The 16,670-nt window shown below is 39.4% G+C and overlaps 1 protein-coding gene across 1 annotated transcript in view; it reads left to right on the top strand.

The window, feature by feature from the left end:
• LOC139765410 (uncharacterized) overlaps positions 1–16,670 on the top strand; it is a 183,459-nt gene that overhangs the window by 109,738 nt on the left and 57,051 nt on the right. Inside the window, exon 5 of the mRNA XM_071692769.1 lies at positions 10,846–10,947. Coding sequence (XP_071548870.1) covers positions 10,846–10,947 — 102 coding nt within the window. The remainder of the gene's footprint in view (positions 1–10,845; positions 10,948–16,670) is intronic.

Genomic DNA, 16,670 nt, shown 5'->3' with positions numbered 1-16,670 from the left:
GAGGTATAAAAGAAAGAGGCAGGAGGTCAAGAGAAATGTGCAAGAGGTGAAAAAGAGGGCAAATGAGAGTTGGGGTGAGAGAGTATCATTAAATTTCAGGGAGAATAAAAAGATGTTTTGGAAGGAGGTAAATAAAGTGCATAAGACAAGGGAGCAAAAGGGAACTTCATTGAAGGGGGCTAATGGGGAGGTGATAACAAGTAGTGGTGATGTGAGAAGGAGATGGAGTGAGTATTTTGAAGGTTTGTTGAATGTGTTTGACGATAGAATGGGAGATATAGTGTGATTTGGTCGAGGTGGTGTGCAAAGTGAGAGGGTTAGGGAAAATGATTTGGTAAATAGAGAAGAGGTAGTAAAAGCTTTACGGAAGATGAAAGCCGGCAAAGCAGCAGGTTTGGATGGTATTGCAGTGGAATTTATGAAAAAAGGGGGTGACTGTATTGTTGACTGGTTGGTAAGGTTATTTAATGTATGTATGATTCATGGTGAGGTGCCTGAGGATTGGCGGAATGCGTGCATAGTGCCATTGTACAAAGGCAAAGGGGATAAGAGTGAGTGCTCAAATTACAGAGGTATAAGTTTGTTGAGTATTCCTGGTAAATTATATGGGAGGGTATTGATTGAGAGGGTGAAGGCATGTACAGAGCATCAGATTGGGGAAGAGCAGTGTGGTTTCAGAAGTGGTAGAGGATGTGTGGATCAGGTGTTTGCTTTGAAGAATGTATGTGAGAAATACTTAGAAAAACAAATGGATTTGTATGTAGGATTTATGGATCTGGAGAAGGCATATGATAGAGTTGATAGAGATGCTCTGTGGAAGGTATTAAGAATATATGGTGTGGGAGGCAAGTTGTTAGAAGCAGTGAAAAGTTTTTAACGAGGATGTAAGGCATGTGTACGTGTAGGAAGAGAGGAAAGTGATTGGTTCTCAGTGAATGTATTGCGGCAGGGGTGTGTGATGTCTCCATGGTTGTTTAATTTGTTTATGGATGGGGTTGTTAGGGAGGTGAATGCAAGAGTTTTTGAAAGAGGGGCAAGTATGCAGTCTGTTGTGGATGAGAGAGCTTGGGAAGTGAGTCAGTTGTTGTTCGCTGATGATACAGTGCTGGTGGCTGATTCATGTAAGAAACTGCAGAAGCTGGTGACTGAGTTTGGTAAAGTGTGTGAAAGAAGAAAGTTAAGAGTAAATGTGAATAAGAGCAAGGTTATTAGGTACCATAGGGTTGAGGGTCAAGTCAATTGGGAGGTAAGTTTGGATGGAGAAAAACTGGAGGAGGTAAAGTGTTTTAGATATCTGGGAGTGGATCTGGCAGTGGATGGAACTATGGAAGCGGAAGTGAATCATAGGGTTGGGGAGAGAGCGAAAATTCTGGGAGCCTTGAAGAATGTTTGGAAGTCGAGAACATTATCTCGGAAAGCAAAAATGGGTATGTTTGAAGGAATAGTGGTTCCAATAATGTTGTATGGTTGTGAGGCGTGGGCTATGGATAGAGTTGTGCACAGGAAGGTGGATGTGCTGGAAATGAGATGTTTGAGGACAATATGTGGTGTGAGGTGGTTTGATCGAGTAAGTAATGTAAGGGTGAGAGAGATGTGTGGAAATAAAAAGAGTGTGGTTGAGAGAGCAGAAGAGGGTGTTTTGAAATGGTTTGGTCACATGGAGAGAATGAGTGGGGAAAGATTGACCAAGAGGATATATGTGTCGGAGATGGAGGGAACGAGGAGAAGTGGGAGACCAAATTGGAGGTGGAAAGATGGAGTGAAAAAGATTTTGAGTGATCGGGGCCTGAACATGCAGGAGGGTGAAAGGCGTGCAAGGAATAGAGTGAATTGGAGCGAAGTGGTATACCGGGGTCGACGTGCTGTCAATGGATTGAACCAGAGCATGTGAAGCGTCTGGGGTAAACCATGTAAAGTTTTGTGAGGTATGGATGTGGAAAGGGAGCTGTGGTTTTGGTGCATTATTACATGACAGCTAGAGACTGCGTGTGAAGGAATGGGGCCTTTGGTGTCTTTCCTAGCGCTACCTCGCACACATGAGGGGGAGGGGGTTGTTATTCCATGTGTGGCGAGGTGGCGATGGGAACAAATAAAGGCAGACAGTATGAATTATGTACATGTGTATATATGTATATGTCCGTGTGTGTATATATATGTGTACATTGAGATGTATAGGTATGTATATTTGCGTGTGTGGACATGTATGTATATACATGTGTATGTGGGCGGGTTGGGCCATTCTTTTGTCTGTTTCCTTGCGCTACCTCGCTAATGCGGGAGACAGCGACAAAGCAAAATAGATAAAATAAATAAATGTGGCAGCTGAGAATAATGATTGCATTCATCAAGCAAGATGTGTGGTGTCATTTGTGTTAGCTCTATCATTTTACTGTATAAACAATTAAGGATGTAAAAGAAATTTATAGTAGTGGTGGAATATGATGAAAATGCAAGAGTCAGTTTAGAAAACAAAGAAAATGCAAGAAGGAAAGGAAATGATGATCATAAATGGAAATAGTTTTTGAGGAAGATTGGAACAGAAGTGGAGATAATTAAGAAAATAAGGAACAAAGATAATCTAGAAAACAGATGGAGAAATATGGAAATCAATAGAAATGCCACACAAAGATAAAATCAAGATGGCTGAAATATGATTATAGAAAAACTATGCTAGCATTGACTGGAAAGGTAGTATGATATAATGAACCAATATTAGCAAGAATATGAAACATTTAGAAACAAATCATTTCAGAAGAACAAACAAGATTGTGACTAGTTCAAAAATCCCTGCACTACACCAGCAGAACTCTTTTTTTTTTTAGTTGAGGACCAGGAAACGGGAACAGAATGCCAATAAAAACACATAACATGATTGAGACAGAACACAGCTCTTTCAAAAACAAATGAAGTACCTACAAATAAGAAATTAAACTATGAGGGAAGACAGTAATTAAAAACCAACTAAGGAAACATAAACTGTGAATGTATGGGAGATTATATTTGCTGTGTAAATATACAGTCTTATAAGTGATAACTCTAGAATCAAAGTGAATTACATCATTAAGCATACAAAAGATGATAACATTCCTGATTAATGTCGCAGACTTGGTGTGATAAAAAAGTGAAAGGTGAATCATACTAAGAGCACTTTGAAACATTAAGAGCAGATGGAACCATATTCAAACATGATATAACAATATTTGTCTGTGATAAGCTAGAAAAAAGCAGATAATGAAGATAAGTCACAATAATGTGCAATGATCATTGTGAATATCTGAGCAATAAACAGAATAAATCTTGTGCCATTAAAGAAATAAGAAAATATGTATCTTTAGAGTGACTTTAACAAAAGTTGAAAGAAATATCAAAGTGAATAGAGAAGCAGAATACAATAATGATATGGGCTTCCATGTTACTGAATAGCTTGAAAGTGTAGATACAGCTACAAAAGAAATTGAATCAGCGGATGAAAGAGAAGAAAGTTAAAGACTAATCTATGTGAATGTGTGTTCATTTTTCTGCAATTTATTCATGGTCTGACAGGAAGGAATAATAGAATATGTCTTAATTTTACAAATGATATGGCACTGTTTTCTGACATAGAAGCACATAAAACATTGGTCACTTGCTACCACTGGAATTATTTTCCTGGACGACCCAGTGATGGCATGTGGGAAGTGGGTGTTAGGGGAATGCCTCTACAGAGACAGGGTTTTATAATGAACATTTCATGGTTAAGGATGTGCATGTTATACTTCAGAAACATGATTATTTTATAGGAGTACAAAGAAGTGATGTACAAAACTGAAATAGTAATGGCAGTATGTCACTTATGATTACTTGCTTCTTTACTCCCATAAAACACCCAGTCAGATATGCTGAACAAAAGGCTGCCTTGACACACCCTTGCAGTTCTGCCTGGTTATGACATTCCCCAGCCTTTTCTAAGCAATGTCAGGCTAGGCTATAAGTAGCCTGTGACCATATGTTGGCCATCCAATGCAGAGAAAAAATTTTAGTGGAAACTAATGAGTGCAAAAGTGATACAGCATTAGAGGGTATAAGTGGTTTTACTTAAATTTTCAACATGATGGATCAGACTGAAAAGAGATAATTCAAAGGATTGTGAACACAAATTGGAATTAGATCATCAGCAATTACAACCTGTATGATAAAAAGATTATACTGTGAAAAGATGTGGACAAATATTTGTTGAGCAACTAACAAAGAAGACACAAATTACAAAATGGAATATACCAAGGGATGAAGTTAAGGAGAGCAAGGAAAAAGAAGAAAAGGTTTGTTATGAAAAAAGCAAGAATAAAAGGACTGGATGAGAAAATGAATGCAGATGCAATGAAATCACCATAGAAAACAACAATGAGTGAATGAAGAGAGAATTATACAGAACATGGAAAGGAACTGAGTTACTCTTCACATACCTGAATAAAGCAAAAAACAAGAAATCAGAGATTGGACCCTTATAGATAGGAGAAAAGTTAAAGAAGGTATGATACTAAAGAAGTATACAGGATTTTAATTGAGTAACTTTGACTTTTATGATGAAAATACAGTCAAAGATATTGAAATATCAGATCATATAATCTGTGTGATTGATGAATTCTAAGAAAATTCAGCTGTGGGACCAGATGGAATCTCAGCCATATTCTTCAAAAAGACAAAAACAGTAATAGCAAGGTGTGGATGAAAGCAAAATTACAGACATTCACAAATTGGCATATGTAACACCAACACACAGAGGAGGATCCAAGCTAGCATGTAAACAATAAACACAGGCTAGCTTGACTTCGCATGTGATAAAAGTCTTTGAAAGAGTAGCAAAAAGACATATGATAAAACATCTAATCAAGGACAGCTACATAAATGAAGGCCAACATGAATTTGTTTTAGGAAAAATTATACAAATCCAATTATTATTTTATTACAGTGATCCATGCAAAAGTTTATTGGAGGGAAAAAGAACAGACTTTGTTTTCCTTGACTTTGTAAGAGTATTTAAAAAGTGAACAGCAGAAATTTGCAAGAGAAAGTAGCTAAACAAGTCACTGAAGGTAAGATAAAAAAAAGTTGAAGTAAAGAGTTTGTAACCAACACACCCTTTAAGATAGTTGCAAATGGAGCACCACAAGGAGCTGCATTAGGTTCTGTACTTTTAATTACAATCATACAGTCATTGGAGACACTGACAGCAAAGTGAGGGAAAGCATAGTAAGGAGCTTTGCTGATAAAGCCCTTTTAAGCAAAATGATTGGATCTGAAACTGATCTGATTGGGATGCAAAAAGACTCAGTTATGATTTACAAATGGACATAAGTAAACTTGGTATAATGTAACAAAAACAGATTTAAGCAAAAGATTGATGGATTATAAGAATACATTGGTGACTATATAAAAACCCAACAGAGAAAGTGATGGAGGCTGAAAGATTGTGGTGTTAACAACTAGCATTCAGAGAACATAGTGAGATTTCACTATTTAACTAGATAAGTGAGTAATGCATCTGAGAACTTTGAAACTTGAAACCAAGAGAAAAACCTATTAATGAAAATTTTTATTGTGTATAGAAAGAAAATTTATCCCTGGGGATACGGGAGAAAGAATACTTCCCACGTATTCCTCACGTGTCGTAGAAGGTGAGTAAAGGGGAGGGAGCGGGGGGCTGGAAACCCTCTCCTCCTTGTATTTTAACTTTCTAAAAGTGGAAACAGAAGAAGGAGTCATACGGGGGGTGCTCATCCTCCTCGAAGGCTCAGATTGGGGTGTCTAAATGTGTGTGGATGTAACCAAGATGAGAAAAAGGAGAGATAGGTAGTATGTTTGAGGAAAGGAACCTGGATGTTTTGGCTCTGAGTGAAATGAAGCTCAAGGGTAAAGGGGAAGAGTGGTTTGGGAATGTCTTGGGAGTAAAGTCAGGGGTTAGTGAGAGGACAAGAGCAAGGGGAGGAGTAGCACTACTCCTGAAACAGGAGCTATGGGAGTATGTGATAGAGTGTAAGAAAGTAAACTCTAGATTGATATGGGTAAAACTGAAAGTGGATGGAGAGAGCTGGGTGATTATTGGTGCAAATGCACCTGGGCATGTGAAAAAAGATCATGAGAGGCAAGTGTTTTGGGAGCAGCTGAGTGAGTGTGTTAGTGGTTTTGATGCACGAGACTGGGTTATAGTGATGGGTGATTTGAATGCAAAGGTGAGTAATGTGGCAGTTGGGGGAATAATTGGTGTACATGGGGTGTACAGTATTGTAAATGGAAATGGTGAAGAGCTTGTAGATTTATGTGCTGAAAAAGGACTGGTGATTAGGAATACCTGGTTTAAAAAGAGAGATATACATAAGTATACGTATGTAAGTAGGAGAGATGGCCAGAGAGCGTTATTGGATTACATGTTAATTGATAGGTGCGCGAAAGAGAGACTTTTGGATGTTAATGTGCTGAGAGGTGCAACTCGAGGGATGTCTTATCATTATCTTGTGGAGACGAAAGAGAAGATTTGTAGAGGTTTTCAGATAAAGAAGAGAGAATGTTGGGGTGAAAAGAGTGGTGAGAGTAAGTGAGCTTGGAAGGAGACTTGTGTGAGGAAGTACCAGGAGAGACTGAGTACAGAATGGAAAAACATGAGAACAAAGGAGGTAAGGGGAGTGGAGGAGGAATGGGATGTATTTAGGGGAGCAGTGATGGCTTGCGCAAAAGATGCTTGTGGCATGAGAAGCATGGGAAATGGGCAGATTGGAAAGGGTAGTGAGTGGTGGGATGAAGAAGTAAGAGTATTAGTGAAAGAGAAGAGAGAGGCATTTGGACAATTTTTGCAGGGAAATAATGCAAATGAGTGGGAGAGGTATAAAAGAAAGAGGCAGGAGGTCAAGAGAAAGGTGCAAGAGGTGAAAAAGAGGGCAAATGAGAGTTGGGGTGAGAGAGTATCATTAAATTTTAGGGAGAATAAAAAGATGTTTTGGAAGGAGGTAAATAAAGTGCATAAGACAAGGGAACAAATGGGAACTTCAGTGAAGGGGGCTAATGGGGAGGTGATAACAAGTAGTGGTGATGTGAGAAGGAGATGGAGTGAATATTTTGAAGGCTTGTTGAATGTTTGATGATAGAGTGGCAGATATAGGGTGTTTTGGTCGAGGTGGTGTGCAGAGTGAGAGGGTTAGGGAAAATGATTTGGTAAACAGAAAAGAGGTAGTAAAAGCTTTGTGGAAGATGAAAGCTGGCAAGGCAGCGGGTTTAGATGGTATTGCAGTGGAATTTATTAAAAAAGGGGGTGACTGTATAGTTGACTGATTGATAAGGTTATTTAATGTATGTATGTATGTCTCATGGTGAGGTGCCTGAGGATTAGCGGAATGCTTGCATAGTGCCATTGTACAAAGGCAAAGGGGATAAAAGTGAATGCTTAAATTACAGAGGTATAAGTTTGTTGAGTATTCCTGGTAAATTATATGGGAGGGTATTGATTGAGAGGGTGAAGGCATGTACAGAGCATCAGATTGGGGAAGAGCAGTGTGGTTTCAGAAAGGTAGAGGATGTGTGGATCAGGTGTTTGCTTTGAAGAATGTATGTGAGAAATACTTAGAAAAGCAAATGAATTTGTATCCAGCATTTATGGATCTGGAGAAGGCATATGATAGAGTTGATAGAGATGCTCTGTGGAAGGTATTAAGAATATATGGTGTGGGAGGCAAGTTGTTAGAAGCAGTGAAAAGTTTTTATCGAGGATGTAAGGCATGTGTATGTGTAGGAAGAGAGGAAAGTGATTGGTTCTCAGTGAATGTAGGTTTGCGGCAGGGGTGTGTGATGTCTCAATGGTTGTTTATTTTGTTTATGGATGGGGTTGTTAGGGAGGTGAATGCAAGAGTTTTGGAAAGAGGGGCAAGTATGCAGACTGTTGTGGATGAGAGAGCTTGGGAAGTGAGTCAATTGTTGTTTGCTGATGATACAGCGCTGGTGGCTGATTCATGTGAGAAACTGCAGAAGCTGGTGACTGAGTTTGGTAAAGTGTGTGAAGGAAGAAAGATGAGAGTAAATGTGAATAAGAGCAACGTTATTAGGTACAGTAGGGTTGAGGGACAAGTCAATTGGGAGGTAAGTTTGAATGGAGAAAAACTGGAGGAGGTGAAGTATTTTAGATATCTGGGAGTGGATCTGGCAGCGGATGGAACCATGGAAGCGGAAGTGAATCATAGGGTGAGGAAAAGGGCGAAAGTTCTGGGAGCATTGAAGAATGTGTGGAAGTCGAGAACATTATCATGGAAAGCAAAAATGGGTATGTTTAAAGGAATAGTGGTTCCAACAATGTTATATGGTTGCAAGGCGTGGGCTATGGATAGAGTTGTGCGCAGGAGGGTGGATGTTCTGGAAATGAGATGTTTAAGGACAGTCTGTGGTGTGAGATGGTTTGATCGAGTAAGTAATAATAGGGTAAGAGAGATGTATGGTAATAAAAAGAGTGTGGTTGGGAGAGCAGAAGAGGGTGTTTTGAAATGGTTTGGTCACATGGAGAGACTTAGACACAAAGAAAAGGTAATAGAGATGATAAGTGGGAGCAATTGAGATTTTGGTAGATAAGGTTCTGATAAATGGAAGCCTACTTTACGACTATATTGTTTTTGAGCCTTTAATTTCCTTACAGGCAGTAGCTAGTACATGCTTCGACTAGTACATGCTTTGACTCCTAGGTAACTTTCTCCTGGCCAGTACCCCTTTGCTTTTGAGGCTTTAGTTCACTTGCATGCAGTAACAAGCACATTCTTTAATCCCGTAGGTGACATTCTCCTTGCCAGAATGAGTGAGGAAAGATTGACCAAGAGGATATGTGTGTCAAAGGTGGAGGGGATGAGGAGAAGTGGGAGACCAAATTGGAGGTGGAAAGATGGAGTGAAAAAGATTTTGAGGTATTGGGGCCTGAACATGCTGGAGGGTGAAAGGCATGCAAGGAATAGAGTGAATTGGAACGATGTGGTATACCGGGGTTGACGTGCTGTCAATGGATTGAATCAGGGCATGTGAAGCGTCCTTGGTAATCCATGGAAAGTTCTGTAGGGACTGGATGTGGAAAGGGAGCTGTGCTTTCAGTGCATTATTACGTGACAGCTAGAGACTGAGTGTGAACGAATGTAGCCTTTGTTGTCTTTTCTTAGCGCTACTTCATACACATGAGGGAGAGGGGGTTGTTATTTCATGTGTGGCGAGGTGGCGATGGGAATGAATAAATTCAGACTATGAATTATGTTCATGTGTATATATGTATATATCTGTGTGTGTATATATATGTATACTTTGGGATGTATAGGTATGTATATTTGCGTGTGTGGATGTGTATGTATATACATGTGTGTGTGTGTGGGGTTGGGCCATTTCTTTCGTCTGTTTCCTTGCGCTACCTCGCTAATGCGGGAGACAGCGACAAAGCAAATGAAAAAAAAAAAAAAGAAAACGTAATACTTCTGTGTTGTATGGTCTTCACCAAAACTAATGAAAAGATCAAACAAATGAGAGAGAATTCAGAATCAAGAGAAGGAGAATTAAGGGAATGGAGCAAATGAACTATCAAGAAAGGCAAAATCGAACTGTATGACCTAAAACTAAGGAAAAGAAATATAATAATCTACACTTGCCAGTCAGTTGAAGGTATAAATGTTTTTTATTGAATAAAATGCTTCTTGAAAAGGAAGATAGTGATTCTTGAAATGCCTCCCATGCATTACACTCTCAAATATATTGACACTGTACTGCACTAGCCAGTCTCATAGGTATTGAGGTGGTATATATAACAGGAGGCTGATATGCAAGGCTCATCCAAACTGTTATTCTTAAACGTGTGTTGTATAATAATAGCTTTGACTTAGACACAAAGAAAAGGTAATAGAGATGATAAGTGGGAGTAATTGAGATTTTGGTAGATAAGGTTCTGATAAATGGAAGCCTACTTTACGACTATATTGTTTTTGAGCCTTTAATTTCCTTACAGGCAGTAGCTAGTACATGCTTTGACTCCTAGGTAACACTCTCCTGGCCAGTACCCCTTTGCTTTTGAGGCTTTAGTTTACTTGCATGCAGTAACAAGCACATTCTTTAATCCCGTAGGTGACATTCTCCTTGCCAGTATCCCATCACTTTTCAGGCTTTTGTTTACTTACATGCAGTAGTTAGTCACTTTCTTGGTCAGTACCCTCTTGCTTTTGAGGCTTTACTTACATAAAGTAGCTCAAATATACAGTGATCCCCTAGGTAACACTTCTGGCTAGTATCTCCTGGCTTTTGAAGCTTTAGTTTGCTTAGACACAGGATCTAGCACATACCGTGATCCCCTAGGTGACACTCCCCTGGCCAGTACCCCATTGCTTTTGAGGCTTTAGTTTGCTTATATGCAGTAGCTAGCACACACTTTTACTCCCTAGGTGACACTCTCCTGGTCAGTACTTTCTTGCTTTTGAGACTTTAGTTTACTTATATGCAGTAGCTAGCACATACTGTGACTCCTTTGGTGACAATCTCCTGGCCAGTACCCCATGCTTTTGAGGCTTTAGTTTACTTATATGCAGTAGCTAGTACATAGCTTGGCCCCTCAGTGATACTATATTGGCTAGTGCTGGAACTGATTCCATATCATGCTGATCACAAGACAGATATGACAGGTCTCTTGGTTACTTAAGATAAGGATGGGATAGTGATATATATGTGTGTCAGTAAGATGATATATCACTAATGCTTTGGAGGGGATGCTCATTGTTGTGAAGATGGTTTTATGGTGTTGATTGTCTTTAACTTAGATATCACTGTTGATATGAAATAGATGAATTTTTATCTTTTTCCTGTCTTTACAAGGCTGACCCAGGAACTGAAATGTGTACAGGAGGAGGGCGAGTATCTGAATTTAGCGATCTTGGGCATGGAGAGTGAGCATCAAAAACTTTGCCAAGAACTCAGGTGAATTCTCATTTTGTTATCATTGGCTCAACTGCTGTGCTACATTTGTTTTTTTAATCAGTCAATAGTGGAATGAATAGTAGAATGAGTTCAGAGGAGACACGTTTTCACAATCTGTGAGATATAGTTTAGGGCCTAGAGAAGAAAGGTAGGCAAGTTTAACATATGGTATGCATGGTGTCAGTATGTGATATGTTTGGGCCTCAACATAATCATATGACAATAGGAGGTGGTGAAAAGAAGTGAAGGATTTAAAGGTTCTGTGAGTAACATTGTGTAGTGATAGTTTCCTTTATATTCACCCTGTAAGACTCAGGTTCAGTTCTGTAGCCAGGCATGGTTGACATAAAGTTTTATTCCACTTTTTAAACATGGCTGGTCATCTTGTCGCATGAAAGACCTCAGATTGCGCTCATGTTTAATATTTAGAGGATGCTCACATGAAGGAAATGTCTTAAAGATTCTGTTTGAATATTATTGAGCGATGAGTGTTTTTATCATTGATTTAGTGTGAATGGAATCTGTTTTTGAGTTGTTATCTACTTTATATTATTAATTAGAACAAACAGTGAAATACTTTGGTGAAAATTTGATGAAAATTCATTTCAGTAAAGGTAAATATTTTTTGCATGAAACAGAGGGATAGTTGAAACATAGTTGAAACAGTCTCAATTTGAATAGTGAAAAACTAGAATACATTGGTGTATTTAGAGACCTGGGAATTGATTGTGTTGTAAAAGATGGTAATAGTTGAAGGTTGGGTGATGCCAGGAAGAGGGGTTAAAAGTAACTTGTAAGTCTTAAAATATCTAAGGACAAGAAGTTTGCATGAAGGAGTACCTGTTCCACATCATCCTTAAGGATGATAGATTTCCAAAGCACATGCAAATTAGTTATGCAGTATTAAAAGAATAGAATGTGGGGTGATGAAATCATGTGATAAATGTTTTGATGAAAGCATGCTGAGATGGTATGAACATAGTGACTCTATGATGAATGGTGAAGATGATTTATGGCAGTAGAAGGCCTACTTACCTATGAGTACCAAGGACAAGATTTTGTGTTCAGACATAGTGTACTAAATGATAGGGTTAGCCGTTACTTTTTTAGAGGCTGTCAGCTGTCATGTGCATTGCACCAAAACCACTGCTCTCCATCCACCACCAGGCCCAACAGATCTTTCCATGGTTTACCGCTGATGCCTCACATGCCCTAGTTCAGTCCAGTGACAGCACTGTGACCCAAGTTTACCACATCATTCCAAGTCACTCTATCCCCTGCATGTCTTTCACTCTCCTGCATCTTCAGTCCCTGATTGGTCAAAACCTTTTTCATTCCATCCTTCCATATCCAGTTTGGTCTCCCTGTTCTCACTGCTCCCTCTACTTCTGACACATTTGTTTTTTATCCTCTTTGTCAACCTTTCCTTACTCATTCTCCCTATATGTCCAGACCATTTCAGCATACCCTCTTCTGCTTGTTCAACCATACTTTTTTTTGTTAACACACATCTCTCTTATCCTTTCATTACTTACTCTATCAAAGCACATCATACCACATATTGTCCTTTGAAATTTGATTTCCAACACATCCACCCTCCTCTGCACAGCCTTATCCACAGCCCATGCCTCGCATCCATATAATACTGTTGGAACTAATGTTCCTTCAAACATTCCCATTTTTCCCTTCTCAGATAATGTTCTCTCTTTCCACACATTCTTCAGTGCTCCCAGAACCTTTGCCCCCACCCTATGACTCATTTTCACTTGGTTCCATACGCTGCCATGTCCATTCCCAGATGCTTGAAACACTTCACTTACTCCGTTTTTTTCCCATTCAGACTCATACCCAAACTAACTTGTCCATCAACCCCACAGAACCTAATAACCTTGCTTTTATTTATTCACTCTCAACTTTCTCCATTCACATACTCTTCAACTCATTCACTAACTTCTTTAGTTTCTCACTTGAATATGCCACCATTGCTGTATTGGCAGCAGACAACAGCTGAATCACTTCCTAGGTCCTCTCATCCCCCACAGACTGAATACTCACCCTTCTCTGCAAGACTTGATTCACTTTTACCTCTCTCACCACCCCATCCATAAACAAATTGAACAACCACGGTAACTTCACACACCCCTGCTGCAGACAAGCCTTCACTTGGAACCATTCACTCTCCTCTCCTTCTACTCATACACAAACCTTAAACTCTTGATAAGAACTTCTCACTGCTTCTGGCAGCTTTCTTCCCATGTCATATATTCTTAAGACCTGCTACAAAGGATCTCTATCATTCCTATCATATGCCTTCTGATCCACACATTCTCTACCACTTCTGAAACCACACTGCTCCTCCCCAGTCTGATGCTCTGCATATGCCTTTACCCTTTCAATCAATACCCTCCCATACAACTTACCAGGTATACTCAACAAACTTATACCTCTGTAGTTTGAACACTCACCTTTTCCCCCTTGTCTTTATGAAACTATGCATTGTGCCAATCCATACATATATATATATACATATATCCATACCATAATCCATACATATATTGAAAATCCATACCAACCCATCAGCAACACAGACACCCCGTTTTTTAATAAATTCAACAGCAGTATAAATATGTCCTTAGCACCTTTTCCTTTAAATAAAGGATCAATAAAAGATTTCATCAAATATTCAGGCACAACCTTCTGCTTCCATGCAAAATTGCATATGAAATGTATCTACTCTGTCTTACTTTGTCCCCCATACTTTATAATATTCAACTGTGATCCCAACCACACCAGATGCCTTGTCTGCCTCCAGCCTTATTATCACCCTTTTTGCCTCCCTTCTTGCTATAGGCCCCTGCACTTGTATTCTTTTCCTTCCATTCTCATTACCCATGCATATAACAATTGCTGCCACACTTTCTCCCATATTCATCAGTTCTTCAACATACTCTTTCCATCTGCCTTTCACTTCCTCCTCTTGATTCAAGAACTCCCCTACCTTACTTCTCGCATTTGTGTCCACTTTTATTTCCACCCCTTTCCTCTTTCACCTCTTTCCAGTACTATTTCCTATTTTCCTTAAACTTTTTATTCAGCTTTCTTCCAGAATCTTCATCTGTTCTTTGCATTACGCTGTCAGCTTCTCATCTACTCTTTGCTTTACTCTAACAGCTTCCTAACATTCTGCTAACATATATATTCTTTCCTCCTCCTTTGCTGAATTTTCACTGTTGCATTCCTTTTGAGCAGTCTACCATATGCCTTTTTTCTTCCCTTCCACAGCATGTCTCACCTCATGAGTCCACCATGCATTTCCACTTTTATTATATCTCACAACCTTGTATCCAAATACTAATTCTACAGCCTTTAACAATCTTTCTTTATCCATCTATATCCATCTATATCCATCAGTCTGTCCTGTGGGGAAGGGTAGTGACAGGAATGGATGAAGAATAGCAATTATGAATATGTGCATATGTATGTATATGTGTATATTGCTTGGTGTGTTTGTGTACGTATGTATAAGTTGATATGTATATGCATGTATATGTGTGGATATGGGTTTTCATATATATATATATATATATATATATATATATATATATATATATATATATATATATATATATTTTTTTTTTTTTTCTTTTTTTTGCTTTGTCACTGTCTCCCGCGTTTGCGAAGTAGCGCAAGGAAACAGACGAAAGAAATGGCCCAACCCACCCCCATACACATGTATATACATACGTCCACACACGCAAATATACATACCTACACAGCTTTCCATGGTTTACCCCAGACGCTTCACATGCCCCGATTCAATCCACTGACAGCACGTCAACCCCGGTATACCACATCGCTCCAATTCACTCTATTCCTTGCCCTCCTTTCACCCTCCTGCATGTTCAGGCCCCTATCACACAAAATCTTTTTCACTCCATCTTTCCACCTCCAATTTGGTCTCCCTCTTCTCCTCGTTCCCTCCACCTCCGACACATATATCCTCTTGGTCAATCTTTCCTCACTCATTCTCTCCATGTGCCCAAACCATTTCAAAACACCCTCTTCTGCTCTCTCAACCATGCTCTTTTTATTTCCACACATCTCTCTTACCCTTACGTTACTTACTCGATCAAACCACCTCACACCACACATTGTCCTCAAACATCTCATTTCCAGCACATCCATCCTCCTGCGCACAACTCTATCCATAGCCCACGCCTCGCAACCATACAACATTGTTGGAACCACTATTCCTTCAAACATACCCATTTTTGCTTTCCGAGATAATGTTCTCGACTTCCACACATTCTTCAAGGCTCCCAGGATTTTCGCCCCCTCCCCCACCCTATGATCCACTTCCGCTTCCATGGTTCCATCCGCTGCCAGATCCACTCCCAGATATCTAAAACACTTTACTTCCTCCAGTTTTTCTCCATTCAAACTTACCTCCCAATTGACTTGACCCTCAACCCTACTGCACCTAATAACCTTGCTCTTATTCATATTTACTCTTAATTTTTTCTTTCACACACTTTACCAAACTCAGTCACCAGCTTCTGCAGTTTCTCACATGAATCAGCCACCAGCGCTGTATCATCAGCGAACAACAACTGACTCACTTCCCAAGGTCTCTCATCCACAACAGACTTCATACTTGCCCCTCTTTCCATAACTCTTGCATTCACCTCCCTAACAACCCCATCCATAAACAAATTAAACAACCATGGAGACATGCTTGTGGCATGAGAAGAGTAGGAGGTGGATTGATTAGAAAGGGTAGTGAGTGGTGGGATGAAGAAGTAAGATTATTAGTGAAAGAGAAGAGAGAGGCATTTGGACGATTTTTGCAGGGAAAAAATGCAATTGAGTGGGAGATGTATAAAAGAAAGAGACAGGAGGTCAAGAGAAAGGTGAAAGAGGTGAAAAAGAGGGCAAATGAGAGTTGGGGTGAGAGAGTATCATTAAATTTTAGGGAGAATAAAAAGATGTTTTGGAAGGAGGTAAATAAAGTGCGTAAGACAAGGGAGCAAATGGGAACTTCAGTGAAGAGCGCAAATGGGGAGGTGATAACAAGTAGTGGTGATGTGAGAAGGAGATGGAGTGAGTACATGCCTTCACCCTCTCAATCATTGCCCTCCCATATAATTTACCAGGAATACTCAACAAACTTATACCTCTGTAATTTGAGCACTCACTCTTATCCCCTTTGCCTTTGTACAATGGCACTATGCACGCATTCCGCCAATCCTCAGGCACCTCACCATGAGTCATACATACATTGAATAACCTTACCAACCAGTCAATAATACAGTCACCCCTTTTTTTAATAAATTCCACTGCAATACCATCCAAACCTGCTGCCTTGCCGGCTTTCATCTTCCGCAAAGCTTTTACTACCTCTTCTCTGTTTACCAAATCATTTTCCCTAACCCTCTCACTTTGCACACCACCTCGACGAAACATCCTATATCTGCCACTCTATCATCAAACACATTCAACAAACCTTCAAAATATATATATATATATATATATATATATATATATATATATATATATATATATATATATATATTATCATTATTATTATTATTTATATATATTTATTTTGCTTTGTCACTGTCTCCCGCGTTTGCGAGGTAGCGCAAGGAAACAGATGAAAGAAATGGCCCAACCCACCCCCCTACACAATGTATACACACATACGTCCACACACGCAAATATAC

This window comes from Panulirus ornatus, chromosome 55 (assembly GCF_036320965.1).
Source record: "Panulirus ornatus isolate Po-2019 chromosome 55, ASM3632096v1, whole genome shotgun sequence".
Taxonomy (NCBI): domain Eukaryota; kingdom Metazoa; phylum Arthropoda; class Malacostraca; order Decapoda; family Palinuridae; genus Panulirus; species Panulirus ornatus.
This window is presented reverse-complemented; position numbering and strand designations above follow the sequence as displayed.